The following is a 20,300-nucleotide window of genomic DNA, read 5'->3' as shown; positions in this document are numbered from 1 at the left end:
GGGCAGAGGGCTGAGGCCGGGCCAGCAGTGCTTGGCCCGGGCCTTCCGGTAGCTTCTGGCATTTCAAGCTACGTGCTTACTATTCCCCAGATGAAAATAGACATTCTTCTTTAAAATGTAGACCTCAGAGGACATCGAGGTCCGGCTTGTCCTCGGCCCCTCTTCTGATTCAACGCTCCCCACTCCCCCCACTCCCATGACCCCTGGGGAGGCCGAGGCAGAAGAGCCTGACTGGGGTGGGGGGCAGGGGGGGGAGGTGGCTGCAGGGCCCTCGTGCCGTCCAGGGAACAGAGAAAAAGGACTTTGCTTCATTGCATTTAGTAGTGACAACAGTTGAACAGGAACTTGTAGGAGGTAAGTGCTGAAAACACGTCCTCACTGAGGGTCCACACCAGCCCCCCGGGGGAGTCGCTTGGGTGGTATCTGTCCCCGAGTCTATGATCTGACACCTCTTCACTCCTGCCCCTAATCTGAGCATCTCGAGTTACAAGTACTGTGTATGCAGAAGAAAATTCTTTACGAGAAAAGAAAATGTCCATTTGTTTTCTATGTAATAAAGTTATGTCTGCTGAGGTGGCGCTGTGATGTAGAAGCTGTTTTACACATCTGCCCGCTCGGGGACCTCGTGAGCGCTGCCCTGGCGGGTACAGCACAGGTATCCCAGAGCAAAGGCCTGTCGGCCCCTCAATGGAGCACGACCAGCAGGTCAAATTAATGTCAAATTAATGAGCATCCTGGGGGACCTGGGGGGCTCAGGTCATGACCTCGAGGTCCGTGGGTTCGAGCCCCGCATCGGGCTTGCTGCTGACAGCACAGAGCCTGCTTCAGATCCTCGGTCTCCCTCTCCCTCTGCCTCCCTCCTCCCCCACTGCCCGGTTTTCTCTCTCAAAATAAATAAACTTAAAAAAAAATTAATGAGCATACTGCCAGGGCCCCCAGCTCTGTTCAGCAGAATGAGGATATTTAACTCCATTAGTTAAATTTACTATCCACTTATAGTAGCACATCCACAATGGTGAAATTAAGATGTGCTGGGATGTTCCGTAATATCCTATAAATTGAAACTAAATTTGTATTTAAAGGGTCTGGGTCCAGACCACGGACCACGGGGCCAGGTTGGACTCAGTCTGTTGCATTAGGTGCCTGACGAGGGTTCTGAACGATCCCCAGGCAGGAGGCTCGGTCCCCACTCCAGGGCCCCAGGACGGGACTCGCTCTGGGCTCCTGAGAAACGCTCGAGGCCGCGGGTCATGGCTTGGCTCGTTGCTGGCTGCTGTGTCCTGGGACACCGCCCTTCTGCTCTGTCGAGCTGGCTCTGAGATCAAGCGAGAAGACAGGAAGATGGCCGGGGACGAGGCCCGCGCCTGCACAGCAGGGCCCGGGGGTGGGGGATAGCCCAGATCCCCGGCACTGCCTGCTCGGGGTCCCTCCTGACAGTCTCCCTGGGGGAGAGGACACCTGTGCCGTCTGAAGGTGGACAAATCACCTTCCTTTTTCGCTCCGCAGAACAAAGCCAAGGAAAACATTCAAAAGAGAAGAGACCTTAACAGGTGACTTTGTGAGCGAGACCCCAGAGGACTGGGGCTCTGACCTCAGCTGCCCCCTGTGGTGGGCCCCTCATGCATTAAGTACAAGCAGAAACGATTTTCTTTCCTACTTCCCGGGGGTGGGGGCAGGATGGCCCCCTAATAACTATTATTAGTTCCTTAATAAATCCAGATGTGGCGGGAAAGCAGCACATCACCCAGGAGAGAAGGGGACATGGTTCTGGGGGAGCAAGGTGGCAAGTAACAGTGTCGTGGTGCTAACTGTGGGTCGTCTCTAAGGCTGGCTGCGTCAGGGGACCGCTCTGCCATCAGCACGAAGGCAAAGCAAGATACAGAAGAAGGTAGACAGACGGTCAAGTAAAAAGACATTATTCTTTATAAATAAGATGTTCATTTGTGTCTGTATTCACAGTAGAAAAATACACATTACTTCACATAGACCTTCTTTGGATAAAACACACACACGTCCAGGACTGAGGTCCGGCTCTGCTTCACTGTGAGGGCTCTGCCTCCGTGGTTTCTAGAGGGACCCCTTCCGGGGGGGCCGTCTGCAGGGCAGGCCCCTCCATACCGGCCACTATGACAACATCTTCCTCCCCGGACACCACGGAACCCGGATGGGACAAGATCAAGCCGTCGGAAGTCTGAATAAATACCTGTTCCTGTCCCTGAGACAAAAATTCATGGCACCCATTGGTGATTTCAAAAGCCACGGCTTCTCCAGCAGCAACAATGCTCTCCAGTTCTCTCTGGTCAGCGTGCGCCTCGGGCCCCGCGGGGAAGTGGTCCACACCCCCTGCATGGCTTCCCCGGCCGCCATCGGTGGGCAGCGACCCGGCCTGGGCCGGCTGAGGCCCCGGCTCGGGCACGGTCCTGGGGACGCAGTCAGCTGGCCCCACGTCCACAGACAAAACCCTCTCCAGCAGAGGGCCGGCAGCCTCTGGAAACAGGACGTCGCTGGGGCCAGACCGTGGGCCTTTCCAGAGGGAGCCATGCCTCTCAAGGTCTCCAGGCCCAGAAGGCGGCAGGGATGCCACCCCTCCAGGGAACATCAGCGTCCTGCAGAGATCCCCGCTGCCCAGGCTGTTTCCAGTTCCGTTCCAGTCTGCGGAGCGTTCCTGAGCATTCTCTCCAGGGAGGGCTGGCACGCACCCCTGTGTGTGCGTCCCGGGCTCTCCTGACTGAGGACACAGACTCAGCCCACTGACGTTCTCGCACGAGAGAGCGGGAGCCCCACACCCGCTCTTGGCCTCGGGGTCAGCAAACGCCTGCAGCTGCCGGCCTGCTCGACCAGACACCGGCGCCGTGTGGCTTCCTTCCGGACGGCGAGGGGCGTTCCCGCTCGCTGGAGGGGCAGGACCTAAACAGTTCAAGAAAAACAGGTAAGCGTCCACGTGCCGTGACACGGCCTGCTCACTGCGCTCGCTATCCAAGACCAGCAGGTCCAGATTAACTTCCTGGCAGAACGCGTGGACACGTAAACTCTCCTTGCTACTCGGGGCTGGCAGCTTCCAAGTGTGGGTGAAGTTCAGAGGCGATACTGATTAGTCAGGTGAGGGGAGCCGTGTGGGCAACAGGGGCCCGGGTTTCCACTGCTCTCCCTGAATAAAGCTGCCCTCCCCTGCAGCAGAATTCAGTCGTAAGTTCTAAAGAGCAGAATGCCTCTTTCCATTGGAGACTTGAGGGTCAAGCAGGGCATCGGGCAGTTTTAGGAAGCAGCAGAACCATTCTCAGTGCGCTGTAGGCTCAGGGTCTGGTTGAGAGGTTCTGGTTCGAACAGAATAAAAACCAGACGAGGGCTTGTTTCCAGGGTTAAACCTCAGCCGGCACTTACAGCCAGGCCCCAGACATGGGCTCTTCGTTTCCAGAAGGGATTCGAGAGAGCCTCACAGACCTCGAGAGTTACAGGGAACGAGAGAGAACCACAGGACCCCGGGAGGTGGGGATAAGACTTGAGAGAAACCAGGTTCTGTCTTCAATCCGGCCACAGGGGCACCCGGGAGTGAGAAGCAGGCCTGGGAGGCGCGGGGCGCACACCACGGGGAGCGCTTTACCCTGGTTGGCGGCTGGGGCTCCACCGTCAGTGGTGTCCTGGGGCGGAGGGTCTCTTCTGGTCTTCTTCACCCAGGCCGGCGCCCCGTCCGCGGTCTGCAAAGAGGACACCCAGGGAGCTAAGCCTAGGAGGGAGCGGGCAGGCTCGCACCGCTCCTCCCCGGAGGACAGCGCCGTGGGCTGCAGTCAAAGCGCCGAAACTCGGCACCGCACCCCCTTCGACGGCACCCACCTCGTTTCCCCGCTTCTGGTGGCCGGCCTCCTCCAGCTCGGCCCGGGGGTCCCGGCCCGTGTCCCCGCTGGTGCGCTGCGCTGGGACGCACTCTGTGCGCGCTTCCCGCCTCCTCAGGAATTCTGTGATTCCTAAAGACTCGGCCACCTGAGGAGGGAGGGCGACAGAGAGGAGCTGCGCTCAGCAGCACGTCGACAGTAATGGCAGGGCCGAGGCGCGTCCGAGAGGGGTGGCCCCAACGACGGGAGAAACAAAGACACGTGAGAAGTTCCGTGGAACAGCTGGGGAGAAAACGGGTCCTACCGGAACCAGAAGGTTCTGTGTTAGCACGGTGCAGAGCAGACACCAAAGGGGTTTTTCTCTTTTAATTCACTACGCTGTCCTCAGTGTCGTCGGCAGTCAGACGGCATCGGACACCGGAGTGACCGCTCACCTCCTGTTCTCCTGTTTTTGATTTCCACTGGAACCGGCAGAAAACAATCCCACCCATTCCAGAACAATATCTCCTCTTGCAGGCAGTGGACAGGGTGAGGGTCTGGGAGGCTGAGGGTCATGTTGGGCCCCGGCTTCTGTGCTCCCGGAATCTTCCTGGTCCTGTGAGGGGGCTGCAGCTGCCCTGGGGGCATTCTGTGAAGCGACAGCTGTCACTGTTTACACGTGAACACAGGAAGGGACCACGGAGCAGGAGGGGAGGAGGCAGGGAAGGAGGGGCAGCAGATCAAGGTCTGAGCAGAGGACAGGCAGCCCCTCGAGTTCAGTGCCTCCCAGCCTGTCTGTGTCCCCTTGCAAGCTAAGCCACGGTCTGTGCCCCTAGGAGGCTGTGGCTCGGCCTGAACTGCCTGCGAGTGTGGGTCCTGACAGGCGTGCACAGCAGCCGTGTGTGTCCAGTCCGCCCTGTGACGGGAGGACACCCACACCTGCCGAGCTCACAGTTTAAAAAACACGTGACTCTTGGGGCGCCTGGATGGCTCAGCCGGTTATGCATCCGACTCTTGATTTCGGCCCAGGTCCCGAGCTCACAGTTGGTGGGTTCGAGCCTCACGTCAGGCTCTGCACTGACAGCACGGAACCCACCTGCAATTCTCTCTCTCCCTCTCTCTGCCCCTCCTCTGCCAGCACATACTCTCTGTCTCTCAAAATACATAAGCTTTAATAAATAATTGTTGCATTTGTATAAAACTAATGACCAACCCCCCCCCCCCCAAAAAAAAGAACAAAAACAAAACAACCCTCGTTCTGTCAGAGTGTGGATCAAGACTTCTTGCTACGGAAGTAACCTAGTCTGCGTGACGCTAACCGTAAGAACAGGGGGGCAGACCCATGACCAGGTCAATGGAATCTTAAGAGCAACTGAAGCAACACAGCCCAAGTGTTCCTTATGGTTGTGAAAGAGGGCTGTGGCCACCCCTTCCTGCCCTCAGACGCACTAGTGGGGCTCTCCTTTCCAGGGTCCCCTGGCTCAGGCAGCAGACCCTGAGGGCAAAGCGTACCTTGATGGGAACCGAAACTACCCCCTCCAGCAGTAAGGACTGCCCTGACCCAGAAAGACCCCTCCCATGATTGACCCCAACACAACGATCCATTTAACCTTCACTGCCCACCGGCAGGTTCCCGCCCCCGCTGCCCCACATTTTCCTTCTCTAAACCTACAAGTATTTTCAGTAGTTTAGAGACAGTCTCTGAGACACGAGTGTGCCCCAGCTACCATTGTACAAGTATGCTTTTAAATAAACAAACATTACTTAAAAGCATGGCATCACTCAGTGCTCCGTTTCAAGGTGGGCCTGAGACCTGGGGGCCTGGCCGGCACGGACCCCTGAATGACGTGGCCACGTGGGGCACGCTAAGCCCAGCAAAGGGTTTTATCCAAAACAAGTAAAACCACATCAGTTCAAACCAGATTTCTACCCAGGACCCAGTACAGCCAGAGGCAACTTGATGGAGACAATGACAGGGGAATGAGAACTGTGTCTAAACAGCCACGGACGGGATCTATGGTCACCGTCCCCCAGACCGCAGTAAGCACTGCAGTCACCACTGAGTGAGAGTGTTCTGGACCTTTCAAGGTTCCGTCAGCCCGTCCGCATTCCTGAGTTTTCTGAAACAAGCACCGTTTGCTTTTATATTAAAAAAATGTTGGGGGAGGGAGGTGCCTGAGTGGTTCAGTCGGTTAAGTGGCCGACTTCAGCTCAAGTCATGATCTCACTGTTTATGAGTTCGAGCTCTGTGTCGGGCTTGTACTGACAGCTCAGAGCCTAGAGCCTGGAGCCTGCTTCAGATTCTGTGTCTCCCTCTCTCTCTGTGCCTCCCCTACTCACACTCTGTCTCTCTCAAAAAATAAACATTAAAAAAAATGTCGGGCGCCCAGCAGCCTCAGTTGGTTAAGCTTCCAACTCTTGATTTCAGCTCAGGTCATGATGTCATGGTTCATGAGTTCGAGCCCCGCATTTGGCTTGGGATTCTCTTTCTCTCTCTCTGCCCCTCCCACACGCGCACGCGCTCTCTCTCTCAAAATAAATAAACTAAAATAAAACAGTCATTTGGTGGGAAAAAGAGCTGAAAAGCAGTTGACTATGAAGATGTCACTACTGAAAACAGGCTCCTCAGGGGTGCCTGTCTGGCTCAGTCAGTGGAGCGAGCGACTCCCGATCTCGGGGTCATGAGTTCTAGCCCCACATTGGGCATAGAGGTTACTTTAAAAAAATAAATAAGTAAAAATAACAACATTCTCCTCTTTACACGGATATCCTTCTTTTAGCAAATCTAAAAGCAAAACTTTTTTCCCAGGTGAGACTGTTACCTTGTCGTTGCTTATTTCCAGAGGCTCCTGGGAACACAGACCAGAACCACTGAGGTAATCTTGGCACATTTTCTTAACGCTTTTATGCAACTCTTCAAATTCCTTATACACAGCTGGGAACAAAGGTTTTGCTAGATGACCTGTCTCAACCTTTGTGAAGATAAAGGTGACAAGAAATGTTTAAACCAGAGGCAACGAAATGACAAATACAGGGGCTTGGAGGCGGGAAGGATATGAGCTTGTCAGGCCGTCCGCGGCCCGTCATCTCCTCCACTCCCCAGTGACAGCCCACATGTGCCCGGCCCCGGACGGGGCCCCAGAGCAGACCACCTCCAGGGTGACAGCCGCAGGGGGACTGTGGGCCGGAGCCCCGAAGAAGGGGTCGCGGGGGGAGCAGGAAGGGGAGACGGAAAGGTTCTGGGGACGGGCCGGCAGGCAGGAGGGGCCCAGGCCTTCACTCCTCCCGGGAGCTGTGCTGGCGCCTCTCCGAGTCAGAGCAGGCTCACCAGGGAGGAGGTGCCCGAGAGGAAGGTGACGGGGGCTGGGGGCCGGCCCTGCTTTGCTGCCACCACTTTCTTGCCTCCCACATGAGCTTAAAACAGGCAAGGGGGTCCTTGAGCAGCCTCTGGGAGACCTGGCTGAATAGGCACCGGTGGGGCCAGCAGGCTCCCCTCAGCTCTGTCCTGGAGGAGGGACACGATTCCAAACGGCCCGGCTCGTTCTAAAACAAATGCGAAGGATGTCTTTCGAAATAACTTCAAATCGGCCGTGTGTCCTCTAGACATGCTCAGGAGACTCACCTTCATCAGAAGAAACTCGTACACAGTCACCACCTGAGCCAGCTGAGGCAGCACCAGGTCCACGAGAGCCTCTCGGTCACACTGCTGGAGAAACTGCCAGAAGAAAGCATTTAACAGCTTCAAAAGCCCCAAAATAATCCCCAGCAGCCAAAAAGTTGGCGCTGAAGAATACAAAAGACCTAAAGTTCCCCCAAATCGCAGTGATTAAGCGACTCTAACATTCTGTTAACGATCTCACTCGTTGATCCGTTAACAAAGTCTGTGACCAATTCTGGAATCAAAGTTTGACTCCCCTGGGACGGCTGAGCTTAGAGGGGGTACCAGGTCCTGGAGAAGGAACGGTGTTCCCTGCTCTCCGGGGGCACTAACTAGTGCCCGAGATGAAAATGCAAACAAGTGTGGGGCAGCCTGCGGTTGGGAGACCACCGCCAAAGGACAGGCCAAAGAAGAGGAGGCCCCGAGGTGAATGCAGGGGTGGGGGGTGTGGGGAGAGGGATGCGGGGAGGGCACAGTCCTCAGGACTAGGGGAGGAGCATGAATGACTGTGGGTTCCCAGTTGGGCACAGGGCAGACCCCCGGGCAAGTTAGACAGGAAGCGGGCTTGGGGGCTCCCCTTGGAAGGGGAGGGCAGGGGAGGTACAGGCCGGGCCGCCCCGTGGGAGCGCTGAGGCTCAGGAGCCAAGTGAATTAGCAGGTACAGGAAGTACGTGGGTGTCCACGAGGGAGGATGGCCTGAGAAACCAGACGGAGGAGGTCACCCAGGGCGGCAATACGTGGGTGGGGAAGGGACCAGTCTCAGAGACAGGAAGTCTTAAGAGGCACAGGGAGCTCACGAACCATTCGGGTTCATCCTCTATTAAGTGGAGATAATGATTATGGAACCAATGAAATGAAGTAAACCTGGAACTTAGCACGGGGGCAGGGCGGAGAGCATGGCCGAGCTGCCACGCACAGTGCTCAATAGGTGGCGGTATTTCAAGTGTTAATGACTGAATCGAGTCGAGGACCACCTTCCCTCCTGCTCCTAAAATCTGTCATCCAGGATTAATCGACAAGCCCAATGAGAGGAAAGCGAAGTCACCGGGTTTAAACTTCCAGCTAGAATATGTAAGCTCATGACGCTTTCTAGGAAAGCTTCCTCACCGAGAACCTCTCGTCCCCTTGTGTGTGACTCTGGAGGCCCTGGTTCCCTGGTGGCCACTCTGAGAGCAGCTGTCTCGCTCACTCACTACTTCGCACTCTTTGTTCCTGTTCACTTCTTTAAGACACGCAGCTGGCCGTTACCAGGCAAATAAATACCGCCGAGCCAAAGACAATCAGGATGAATTTAGGGTCCCACTTTTCTAAATCAGTCCCCTTAAATTCACCAAGCTTACTTTCAAGGGGCTGGAATGGAGATTCCAGGGTTCAAAACCTGAAACATGATTTTGTACCTTAAAACTTTGTACAGAAAAACAGAAACTGTCTGTTTCCTAAACTGCTTATATGAAAACATAGCTTACAATCATTCCCAAACGTGTAACGGCAGGCAGCCCGAAAGCCCTCGTTATTCCAAACCGGTAAACCTAGAATTATTTCAGGTAACACTGTTCCTGAAGTTATTACACACTTCGTCCAAATACGTTTCAGGCGAACTATTTCGTTGCTCTGGGTGTTTTACTTTTGACTCAGAAACCTACCAGCGGATTGCCACACGCCATGCCAAAGACACGGGTTTCAAGAACAGGGTCTAAGAGCCACGCACCTCCTTGAGCCGGGCTCTGGCCACCGAGGCGCTCTGTGCATCTGCCACGCAGGCACCGGCGCGCCCACGCGGGTGAGCGGCTCCGCCTCGCCCAAGGACGGCCTCGCTTCCCTCTGCAGGGGCTGCTGCGAACTCGATTCGTCTAGGGCCTGGGTGTCTCTCTGATCCCACGAAGGCCGAATAATTTCCATCTTCTGGTTCAGACACCAAGGCGTCTTCAACTTCTACAGACTGGCTATTCTAGAGAGCGTTACGCACCCAAAACAAAAATGAAAGAATCATACTTTACACGCCATAGTGACAACCCTAGAGCCAAACAGTGTCACGTCAAAAGCAAAGAACTTGAGAAATTATTTCTTCTCTGCATTATCAAGACACATTAACTACAATCGACGCACCTTAAACTTTCCCAACAGAGTTCCTTGTTGCGACATCTGGTATTAGCCAGCTGGTAAGTCTGGGTTGGCCAGCCATAACCCTGGATGTTGCCCAAAATGAAACAGGAGACTTCTCTGACACCACCGTCATCTTAAAACTGAACCTGAAGTTCGGTCATTCATACCTTACGCGTGACTTTTAAAAATTTTATTATTTTTTATCAGATATATTTCAAATACCATGAAATTCATACTTTGAACATCTATAGTTCAGATTTTCATGCACTGACAAGGGTGTGTAACCATCACCACCATCTAATCCCAAAACATGTTCATACTCCCCCCTGCAAAAGAACCCCTGTACCTGTCAGCATCATTCATTCTTCCCTGCCCCCAGGCCCTGGGAGCTGCTAGTCTACTCTCTTGTCTCGTGGATTTGCACGGCTTTTGGACAGACTCTTGGATCTGACGCCAGCTACTTCCTCACTCGGTGCCAACTCCCCCTCTGAAAACAGGAACAATGCACCTGCATCTCCCAGGACTGCTGGAAGCTTAAATGGATTCAAGGAACACACTTCACGTGGCAGCCGGCACAAAGTAAGTCCCCTGAACTCTTACGGAATTTTCCGTCTACATCTTCACTAGTGGAGCTGCAGGAGCAACGCCAGGTCTGTCTGTGGCCCTAGGTGCCGTGAGTCTGCTCACGGGAAAGGACAGGAGAGACACAGGCCTGCGTGTCCCTCCCCACCGCAGCAGCTGGAGGCACCCCTCCCACGCAGTCTGGACAGCCACCATGCCCGAGGCCAGGCACTCGGGGCATGCGCTCGGGGACTCTGGTATCTACATGCTGCTTCTGCCGTGGGGTCGCATTTCATCACTAAAGGAAGCAGGACGTGCCGGTTAGCCTGGTCAACCGGAGGCACTCCCGCACACACCTGTTGTCCCTTGGAATTGTGAATAGTGCCCCTTTCACTCTCAGAATGTCCTGGTTTGGATGATGAACTATAAATCACCGTGGTCCCATTTCAACTTAAGAAAGTAGAGAAAGGGGCACCTGGTTGGCTCAGTTGGTTGAGCGTCTGACGCTCAATTTTGGCTCAAGTCATGATCTCAGGTCGTGAGTTTGAGCCCCGAGTCAGTATCTGCACTGACAGTGAGGAGCCTGCTTGTGATTCTCCCTCTCTCTCTCTCTCCCCCTCCCTGCTCACACTTTCTCTCTCTTTCTCTCAAAAATAAATATTAAAAAGAAAAAAGAAAGGTAGAGAGGTTTCTCAAAAGCTGGGGTTTTACCAGCCATGAGGAGTGCAGAACCTTCCCCAACAAGGCAGCCTACAGTGTGGGCTTTGAAGTCAGAAGACCTCAACCTCAGTCTCGTTCCCACCTGGCAGAGTCCTAGGTGTGCCCCGACGGGATGCCCACCATCCTCTGAGCCCCATGCACTTGTCTTGCACCTGACTTTCGGGGCTCTCACAGGATGGAGAAGACGTACAACACTCCCGCCCCAACGAGGCGTGCAATCAACAGTATATTGTTAGTGTCCGTGTTACTAGTACTCAGGCTAACGCTACAGGGGAGAGAGTACTTCTGAATCCTCACATGGGGCTGTTCCGTGGTTCTTGCCACTAGACCTCAGTACAGATAAGCCGGGCCCAGACAAGACCTGTTCAGGCCTCAAGGAACCCATCTGTAAGCGAAAGCGGCCACCAGCCTCACCCCTCCTTCAGGAACCCCCGTCCCGCTGCAGGGAATGAGGTGGCCAGAGCAGACAGGCTCTCGTTAAACATCTTCCGAGTCACTAAAATCACAAACTCCCAGCGACAGCCGAGTCAGTTCCAGTGCTGGTTTGTCTAACATTCCAGGAACTGCAAATACAATTGCCTAGCCAGGAGCACAGACACAAATAAAGCCAACACAAGTCAAAGGAGAAGGAAGCAGGAAGGTTCAAGTGAAGCAGGTGAGGGTAACCACAGAGGTCTGCCGTTCGTTCAAGTGATCCGTCCGCATTTCGTAAATACCTGACCGCTCGTATGCGGCACACGAGGGCACAGGACACGTTTAGGAACCTGAAATTGCTGTCCCTCAACTGTGGCGTGGTGGTGCAAAGTCAGAGTGGCTTCGACCCGCCTTGTCTGCTTGTGAGTTTCCAAAGGGGCAAGACGCGAAGACGGCATGTCGCTGCTGACGCTCCAGGAAGCGCCCCGGGGACCACCGCTCCCAACTGAGACCTTTCTCAGGGCCCGCTGTGACTTCAGCAGCAAGACAGGAGTGCTCTGTGGCTCGCGTTGCTGACCAGAGCTAGAGAATCCGCGGCTATGTTCCCATCGAACACGCCCAGTGAGGCTGGCGAGTACCCCACACAGAGGGTGCACAGCACCTTGCTGGTCGGGCGGCCGTAGAGACCGGGGGCGGGGGGGGGGGGGGGCCGGGGGTGTCTCAGAGCCCCTGCCGTGACCTTGGACCTACTTGAGCCTTCACCTGAACCCCCATCAGATACCATAAAGCCTCACTTCGGGATGGGCAGGAAGAAGGACACGGTCACCAGTAGAAACATTACCTGCAGGCCACACGGTGGTGACTGGGCCCCTTCCTCACCCAGAAGAGCTGACGTGGGCAGCCCCGGGGACGGTAGGCTAGCCGTCCTGCCCTCGGCGCAGCCTCGGGTCGTGCTCCCGTTGGCCTTCTCAGACAGAGACACCTCCGGTTCTGGGTGGCCGTGGCCTGGATTGAGTTTAAGATGCCGGGCCAGGCCCCCTTTTCCTATGTAGGACTTCTCACACGTCTGACACTTGAAAGTCTTGGGCCTCAGGGAACAGCTCGACAGGTCAAACAGCGCCCGCTTTCCCCTCTGGTCGTCGTCGTCTTCCACACTCAGCTCTGAGTAATCGTCAGAATCTGACAAGCGACCGTCAGCCAGGTCCTCCGTCTTGATGAACTTATAATCTTTGACTTTATACTTGGGCGGTCGAGATATCCGTCCAGAACGCGTCTTCACTTTTAAAGATTTTTTTAGCTTCTCTGTGTGTTTTGTGTGCAAGCTGGAAATAAAGAAATTCGCTGAACCGGATGAAACAGATGTCACCGCCGGTGGGTCAGACGCTGACAGAGGGGCCGGCGTGGCGCCCGGTCCTTGCGGAGCCACCAGCTGCAGGGCGGGCAGTGGCCTCTGTACAAACACCCGAATCGGAGGGGAGTCACTCGGGAAGCGCGGCTGTGCCCGGAGCCCCAGCACGCCGGGCGCCCCCCTGGGCGGCTGGCTCAGCCCGGCTGTCCTGGGCTGGAGGGTGGCCAGTGGGGGCGTCGGCCTTTCCTGGTCTGTCATTTCTCCAGATACTACCTTGACACAAATGGCTTCCAGTTGCTTAAAGACAGAAAGAGAAAAGCGTTAGGCTTATCAACGGTTCTACAATCCTGCTCTCATCTTAACTGTATTATCACACGTGTTTCTAAATTATAAAATCCATCGTGTATGTGAGTCTATTTAACGTACGTGTACTGTTTCTAGTGACACACTTGACCCACATCCATATGTGCATGTGGAAATATTTGCATAAACAAATTAAAAGTTCATGAAACCACTTAACATTTCTATACAAATGCCTTCTGATAGGATCTATCCTACGTTGTTTTTTAAAAAAATACTAGTCAAGGGGCGCCTGGGTGGCTCAGTTAAGTGTCTGACTTTGGCTCAGATCATGACCTCCTGGTTCATGGGTTTGAGCCCTGCATGGGGGTCTGTGCTGACAGCTCAGAGCCTGGAGTCTGTTCAGATTCTGTGTTTCCCTCTCTCTCTGACCCTCCTCTCCTTGCTCATGGGCTCTCTCTCTCTCAAAAATAAACATTTAATAAATAAGTAAGTAAGTAAATAAATAAATGTAGTCACAATCTACTAAATTGATTTCATGAACTAATAAGAAATATCCCTCCTTACAGTAGATTTGTATTTACTTGGAATTCTTAGTACTCTAACCTGGATTCAGTTCAATACATACGCTCTTTTTTTTTTCTTTTTCAATTTTTCATGAAATCCTAGAAAAAAGCCATAAGGAGCAATGCAACACAGGTTCCCACCACCTGCCTTAAAACACGCAGCACTTCCGTCTGAGGTGAAGCTCTGTGCTGTTCTCGCTACCCCCCAAAAGATGCACTTCGGTTTTGGCGTGTTTTTAAACTTCATGTAAGCGTACATGACCTGCTGCAAGCTGGTGCAGCGTTTTCAGGTGTGTTACTTCCTGTCCGGCTTGTGAAATTCATCCACACCGTGGTGTGTAGCTCTCATTTCCTCTGCAGTCTGAGAACACTCTCCCGTTGACGGGCAAGTGTCCCTAACCTCGCGCTCTTGTCGTCTGCGTGGAACCTTCGCGGGTGTCTGTGTTCACATGTGTGAGTTTCTCCAGGGCACATACCTGGGAGCGGGGTGCTATCTTCAACAACTTTTTAACATGTAAGAAAGCGTTCGGTGCATGTACTTCCTGATGTGGCAATTCTGCTTCTTGGGTTCCATAAGAAACACTGGCATAGGTACAAAGATGTAGGTCTTGGGAGGGTCAAGGCAGCACGGTCTGCAAGAGCAAACCACCCACCGAAGGGGAGGGCTGCCCTCGACAATATTCCACAGATAATGACTGAGCAGTTACTATGTGCCAGACACAATGTTAGGTATACACCTGTCATGGGCTCAGGGGAGAGGCAGCAAGACACAAGGCTCATGGCCTCACGCTGCAAAAACGATCAGCATCAGGGAGCCTGGGTGGCTCAGTCAGTTGAGCATCCAACTTTGGCTTAGGTCATGATCTCTTGGATTGTGGGTTCAAACCCCACGTCAGGCTCTGTGCTGACAGCTCAGAGCCTGGAACCTGCTTCGGATTCTGTGTCTCCCTCTCTCTCTGCCCCTCCCCCACTTGTGCTCTCTCTAAAAAATAAATTAAAATTTTAAAAAATTAAGAAAGAAAGAAAGAAAGAAAGAAAGAAAGAAAGAAAGAAAGAAAGAAAGAAAGAAAGAAAGAAAGAATCAGTATCCTTCTCCAGAGAGGAAAGAAAGATGAACCTCATCATCCAGAGCAGGTTTTCCCAGCCTGGGCACAAGTGACATTTCAGACCATTAATTCTTTATTGTGGTGGCCATCCTGTGACTGCAGGATGTTGAGCAGTGTCCCTGCCTCCACCTACTAGATGCCGATAGCACGCCCTCTCTTGGGACAAAAATGTCTCCAGACACTGCCAAGAGTCCCCAGCCGAGAACCACTGATTTGGGGCCACCAACAGGCCCTCTTTGGACTCGACCCCACACCAAGTGAGGGGTCAATACAAGCGTCACACGGAGCAGAATGAAAACTCCCACCGAAACCACGCGGGAGTACATCTGTCTGTGTGTGTGTGTTCCACATGTACCACAAACAGCAGACACAATCCACTATCCTGGGTGAGGAAGGGTACGCAGCTGGTGCCCTGAGGCCCCTGAGGGCCAGTCCTGGGCCACCTGTGAATCAAATGACAACTATCTTTTAATAATCACAGTTGTTTCACTTACTACCATTTAGAATGTCTAAGCTCTTAGGATATGACCAGATAATGCCGTTAAACACACACACACACACACACACACACACACACCCCAAATCCTACTGTTTTAGGAATACTTCAGTGGCAAAACTGGTCTAATTTTTAAATCGGCTCCCCACGAGTTTACCAGGTGGGTATCATGCTTGATACTTTGGGATATGTTTATTTCACTCAGCAAACTTGTACAAGGTATCTCCGTGTGCCATTACCTACACAGAAGCAGGCCAATGTGGGTGAGGGGGTGGGTGACATAGGTGAAGGGGATTAAGAGGTATAAACTTCCAGTTATAAAATAAGTAAGTCATGGAGGTGAAGAGCACAGCATAGGAAGTGTAGTCGATAACGTTGTAATCACATTGTATGGTGCCAGATGGTGACTGCACTTACTGTGGTAAACACTGAATAATGCCCAGGCTTCTGGAATCACTACCTTGTACACCTGAAGCTAATATAATACTGTATGTCAACTATACTTCAGTTAAAGAAAAAAAACAAAAAACATTAGCCAAGTCCTAGCCTCACTGAGGAAGAGGGCAGTTTCCCCCGCCATGCCTCAGTCACCTGCAGACCTGCCGTGAGGACCTCCCACCCCGCAATCTGTACTTTGAAAAGCTCCACTGCCCATCTGGAAGGCAGACTAGGTTCCCTAAGGAATGCAGACAGGAAACAATGACACCATGGGGCAGCAGGTGCGATAAGAGAGGCAGGAGGCAGGAACAGCCTCGTGGGTGGGTGGGGGAGGGTCTGGCTTCCCAGAAGAGACCCGAGAAGGCCGAATGGAATTTTGGCCAGGTGGACAGGTAGTCTGACGTGCAAGGAAAAAAATGAGTGAATGCACAGACGCATGAAAAATGGCACAGCGTATTGGAAGAAATTGGGAATGTTTCTGTGGTGCAGGAACGGGGAGCATGGGAGGGATGCGAGCCCAAATCCGACCCACGGGAGTGCGTCCACTGGGTCTGTGCCTTCTGATCCGCACCATCCCCCCCGCAGAGAACCACGAGACCGGGGTCCTCTAAATGCACACTCCACCCTCCCCCCAACACTGCCTGTCCCCTTCCATATTTTCAACCGGGACCCACAATTCCATCTCTTCAACTAAGTCATTTCTGATCCCCTCAGCCCAAAATCAGTTCCCCTTTCTCTAAGTGCATCAGTCCTTTATCTCTAGTTTTCCGACCTCGATGAGAAGTTACCTGAGTCACGTTTTACCTCATTGGTTAGATCATAACCTCCTTGGGTGCAAGGAACACACGTGGTTTGCCTCAGTGGCCCCCGTGGCACAGCTGGGGCTGACTCGACAGCCAACTTACATTATTGTGAGTGCAGGCAGAATTTATGTCATCCCAATTAGATCAGCCACAGAATAGGGTCGTGCTGCTTAATGCTGATTAAGGTCGCTTGCATTTGACGGGAAATGTCACTTTTGGACTCTTCAAGCTGCCACACCAAACCCAAAGAGCTGGGGTCACCTTCAACAGGTGCTGGAAATGGGAGAACCCTGGGCAAAGACACCCCGCCTCTCGGAGCTTGTTCCTTATCTGTAAAGTGCTGATACGAACACTTCTGTGCACTTGCCCGGAAGTAAGCCCCCTGTGATGCCAGGCATGGAGTAGACGCTCTGTACACAGCAGCCACCATCACCCGTCTCTCTCTTTTTTTAATGTTTCTTTATTTGGGGGGAGGACCAGGCAGAGAGAGAGGGAGACACAGAATCTGAAGCAGGCGCCAGGCTCCGGGCTGTCGAACTCAACGACCGGGAGATCATGACCTGAGCGGAAGTCGGACACTTAACAGACTGAGCCACCCAGACAGCAGCCACCGTCGCCCTTCTGACTCCGCCTATGTGGGAGTCCGAGCTAGAAAGCTCATCCGATGTCAATAAGGGAACCAAAGCCCAAAGAGGTTGGGTTACTCAAGGTCACACCTCTAGGAAGGAGTTTGGGCAGATTCATAGCTGTCTTCCCAAACTTTGGCCAGACACCTGTCCAGTCCTGACCCCCAACCCCGGTACAACTCCCGGCGGCCAAAATCACTCGGTTAAAAAAACAAAACAAAACAAACAAAAACCAACGAAGACTGTTGATTCTAACCTCTCTCTCTGTCTCCTAGTGGAAGCGGCATCTCTCTGGCAACTTTGGGCCGTGAAGCGCTAGTGTCGCGTACAAGCCCAGTTCTGAAAGGGGATGTGGCTTTACAGACGACAGGAAGGACCTCTGGCTGCAGGAGCTCCCCCTGACCCCCTGGGCTTGGAAGAGCAGGCTCTGGTCTCCACTCCCCGAGTAACCAAGAGCTGCGGGCCCCAGGAGGTAGTAACGCGGACAAATGACAGGGTGTCGCATGCGGAGTGCTCTCACGTATCTCCCTCGTTCAGCGCGCGGCAGGCGCCGTGCCGGGCACTGGCTACAAATCCGGGCACGACCCCCCCAGGGTGCCAAGTCCCGCCTCAGACCGCTCTACTGTGTGCTCAGTTCTGCCCCAAGCCCCCGGGTTGGCAGTCGCCGCCCTCCCCACTGGTTCCTTTTCATCCATCCACGCCTCGGCTCCGGCGTCAGGCCTGAGGGCTCCTCGCTCTAACGCAGCGTCCCCCGCCCCCGCCGCGTCCCTCCCCGAGTCTGCCTCTCGCCCTCCACGGAGGGTGTGCGAGGCCGCGCTTGCGCCGAGGCCAGCGCCTGGAACCCAGCGAGCGCTCGACGGACGCCGAGTGAACGGACGCAGGCCTGCGCGAGGGGCCGGGCGGCACGGAGGCCGCGGGCAGCGCTCGAAAGCGGGACCGCGGCCCAGCAGGCGCGTCGCAGGAGCTGCAGACGCTGGCGCGGTGACCGCTCAGTGTGGGCCGCCCGGAGCTCTCGGGCGGGCGGACGCCGCCTCTCCTGCCGCGCCGCTGCCCGGCCCCGCTCCGGGCCTCGGTTTCCCCACGTCCCTCCCGGCGCCTCACCTGGGGCGGCAGCAGGCGCGGCGGGCGCGGGGGCTGGGCGCCGGGGCCCCGCTGCAAGGCGGCCTGCTGCGCCGCGTCCCGCAGCCGTCGCGCCGCGTCCTGCGGGACGAAGGGCGGCGGCGGCTGCGCCTTCGTCACCTGCTCCAGGACCCGCCGCAGCTGCTCGGGGTCCAGCGGGGCCACGCGCGAGGCGCTGCCGCCGGGGCCGGGGGGAGCCTGGCCGCCCCCGCCGCCGCCCCCATCCTCGCTGCCGTCCTCGGCCTCCGGCTCCGCGTCCGCCATGGCCGCCGAGACCGGGACTCGAACCCGCGTCGCCGAGCGACGGCGGCTCAAATGTGCGTCACCTGGGAAGAGCGGGGGACTACGAGTGCCCCGCAGGCCAAGACACCTTGGAAGGCGACTGCAACTGGTCGAGCCGGGCGGTGGGCGGGGCCTGTGTCGGCTCCGCCCCGTCGCCGCTTCGCCAAGGGCAGAATGGGCCTTATTTTCCTCTCCCTTGTCACTGATGTATTTAATTTTCAGGTGTCGCTCCTCCAGGAGCTATCCAGGGCCTCCCAGGCGGAGGTCTCCGGAGTTCCAGAGCCCCTTAGCCTGTCCAAAAGTTCACACTATCCAAAAGTTCTCGACGTCATGTGCACTAGAGTGCATTAGTCCCACGTTCTGCTTAATATAGATCCAGCAGGGGATCCAAAGTGTGCTCCCCTTTTTTAAAATAATGAGTTTTATTTTATTTATTTTTAAATGTTTATTTATTTTGAGACAGAAAGAGGGCGCGGGCGGGGGAGGGGCAGAGGGGGAGAGAGGATCCCAAGCAGGCTCTGGGCTGTCAGCGTGAAGAACCAGAGGCAGGTCTCAATCTCCTGAATCCTGAGATCGTGACCTGGGCGGATAACGACTGAGCCACCCAGGCGCCCGTATTTTATTTTTTTAAATAGGCTCCACACCCAACCTGGGGCTTGACCTCACCGCCCTAAGATCAAGAGTCTCAGCTCCACCACCACCGGAGCCAGCCAGGCGCCCCTGAGGTGCGCATTTTTAACAAATGTGCGCCCTAAATTGTTCCCAGGTCGATACATCCACCCATACTGGATGCACCTTAAGGGCCAAGATGATGTATTACACAGTGCTCAGCACAAGCGCCAGCTCAGATCAGGGAATGAATGATGCATGGATGCATGTGACCGAAGGAAGGAAGGAAGGAAGGAAGGAAGGAAGGAAGGAAGGAAGGAAGGAAGGACCTCCCCACCCCCACACTTCAGTCCCATCCATCATAGCTCTACCACTCCCTCTTCTTCAGCCCAACCTTTCCATTCCCCCTCCTCTTCACTCTACTGGCTCTGTGCATCCTTCCCATCCAGTCTTGTAGCTGCTCGTGTATGTGTGTTTCTCAGCTCCCCTCCCCAGAGAGGACAGTAGGGCCATTGGTCAACAGTTATTAAGCATCTGCTGGGTAAGTCACCGTGCTTGCCTTTGGACTGTCCTGCCCTCTGTATACAGTCCAGGCAGCAGCAGGAGGAGGAGGAAACTGGCGTTTACGGTATAATATGATGAGTGCCTTGATGCCCATAAAAGGGGGGAGCCTGGGGAGCCAGGCTGATGTCCGCGAAGGTTCTGGTAGACTTTCTGATCATTTTTCTCTCCACGCGGTCATCATCATCATAGTCAATACTCACGCTGGATTCACTAAGCTCCCAACAGTGTTCTAACAATTCATTAATAGCCTCACTAAGGAGGGGCCAGAGGGGAGATCAAATTTGTGGAATTTGTTTCAATTCCTTAATCCTTCTTTCTTTAACTTTGAAATAAGACCTTCTCATTCTCACATCCTCAGATGTCAGAAAGGTCCTCTCTGACCCCTAAGCCAAGAACTGCCCTCTTCATTTAGAACAGAGTACTCCATTTCATGATGTTTTTGAGCCTGTTGGGGGAGAGGAGATTTTTCTTCTATGTTCTTAGGTTCAGTCGTTAGGGGCCTGTGAATTAAGGTGACAAAAGATGGATTAACAAAAGAAAAGACAAAATTTAATCATGCATTTTTATTAATGTACCTACGGAATTCACATAAAAATGTGACTCATAGAGAAAGTTAGACGTGGGACCTATATACCATCTTAATAGGAGAAGAGAAGCGGGGAAGGGCACTCGTGGAAAAATAAATGCCTTTTAAGAAAGATAAATGGACCCTTACCAGAGTAGATGGGAGATATGACAGCTTTGTGACAATGCCTGTATGGGTGTGATTCCAACTGCT

The 20,300-nt window shown here is 54.2% G+C and overlaps 1 protein-coding gene across 2 annotated transcripts; it reads right to left on the bottom strand.

The window, feature by feature from the left end:
- Positions 1-1,899: 1,899 nt before the first annotated feature.
- On the bottom strand, positions 1,900-18,391 carry ZNF839 (zinc finger protein 839). Of its 2 annotated transcripts, none has more exons than XM_027066675.2 (8): positions 18,050-18,391; positions 12,107-12,910; positions 9,176-9,415; positions 7,432-7,524; positions 6,632-6,781; positions 3,832-3,978; positions 3,602-3,695; positions 1,900-2,907 (listed from the first exon to the last, which is right to left on the bottom strand). In XM_027066675.2, exons 1-8 carry the CDS (start codon positions 18,329-18,331, stop codon positions 2,039-2,041), a joined length of 2,679 nt encoding a protein of 892 aa, XP_026922476.2. In that variant the 5' UTR covers positions 18,332-18,391; the 3' UTR covers positions 1,900-2,038. The 2 variants fall into 2 exon arrangements, with proteins under 2 accessions (XP_026922476.2, XP_026922477.2); XM_027066676.2 differs by lacking the exon at positions 18,050-18,391 and adding an exon at positions 16,425-16,698.
- Between the last annotated feature and the right edge of the window lie 1,909 nt (positions 18,392-20,300).

The sequence above is a fragment of the Acinonyx jubatus genome, chromosome B3 (genome assembly GCF_027475565.1).
Source record: "Acinonyx jubatus isolate Ajub_Pintada_27869175 chromosome B3, VMU_Ajub_asm_v1.0, whole genome shotgun sequence".
NCBI lineage: Eukaryota > Metazoa > Chordata > Mammalia > Carnivora > Felidae > Acinonyx > Acinonyx jubatus.
The sequence above is the reverse complement of the archived record's forward strand: the minus strand, read 5'-3'. Positions and strand labels throughout refer to the sequence as shown.